At 55.1% G+C, this 719-nt stretch overlaps 1 protein-coding gene across 1 annotated transcript in view; it reads left to right on the forward strand.

Annotated features, from left to right (window-relative positions):
* The window catches only part of F9 (coagulation factor IX), a 15,210-nt gene extending 14,909 nt beyond the window's left edge, over window positions 1–301 (forward strand). The window contains 1 exon segment of the mRNA XM_009865876.1: window positions 1–301. This exon segment is cut by the window's left edge and continues 29 nt beyond it. Within this exon segment, the coding sequence (XP_009864178.1) occupies window positions 1–301 (301 nt within the window).
* Window positions 302–719: the final 418 nt, after the last annotated feature.

Raw genomic sequence — 719 nt, forward strand, 5'->3', positions numbered from 1 at the left:
TGGCCGGCCAGCCACCGTCCTTCAGGTCCTCAAGGTGCCCTTTGTTGACCGGCCGACCTGTCTCAAGTCCACCTCCACCACCATCTTGCAGAATATGTTCTGTGCAGGCTTCCCGGCTGGGGGCAGTGACACCTGCGGGGGGGACAGCGGAGGTCCCTACACCACCGAGATTGAGGGCACCTGGTTTCTCACAGGGATCACCAGCTGGGGCGAGGAATGTGCCAAGCCAGGTAAATACGGAGTCTACACCAGGGTCTCCGAGTACCTGAAATGGATAAAGCAAACCACGAAGCTTACCTGACCCACGGGCGGTTGTGCTTTCCCAGGGGATGGACTGGTTAGTTGAAGAGAGACCATAGCGATCTGTGTTCTTTCAGAAATCATTGCATTTTAATAAACATTTCTAAATGAGCTAATTTTGCTCTTGGAAGGCAAAAGTTGAGAGAATGCGGTGGAAATATGGTAATAAGGAAATAAAGAGCCCTTTTAATTACCCATGGCTGCATTCCTGAACGCGCTGGTGCTGTGAGGGCGTGTGAATCCCCAAGCCCCAAATGCAGAGGCTGGTGTGGATGAGCTGGGGCCAGTGTGCCAGCAGCATTGCCCATGGCCACCACACAGCACTGTGGGCAAGGGGAGCCCAGCATCCAGCAGTGTCCCTTGCAGCAGGAGCCCACAAGGAAAGTGAACACGCAGCCATGGCAGGCGCAGCACCCCTG

This window comes from Apaloderma vittatum, unplaced genomic scaffold (assembly GCF_000703405.1).
Source record: "Apaloderma vittatum isolate BGI_N311 unplaced genomic scaffold, ASM70340v1 scaffold17573, whole genome shotgun sequence".
Taxonomy (NCBI): Eukaryota; Metazoa; Chordata; class Aves; order Trogoniformes; family Trogonidae; genus Apaloderma; species Apaloderma vittatum.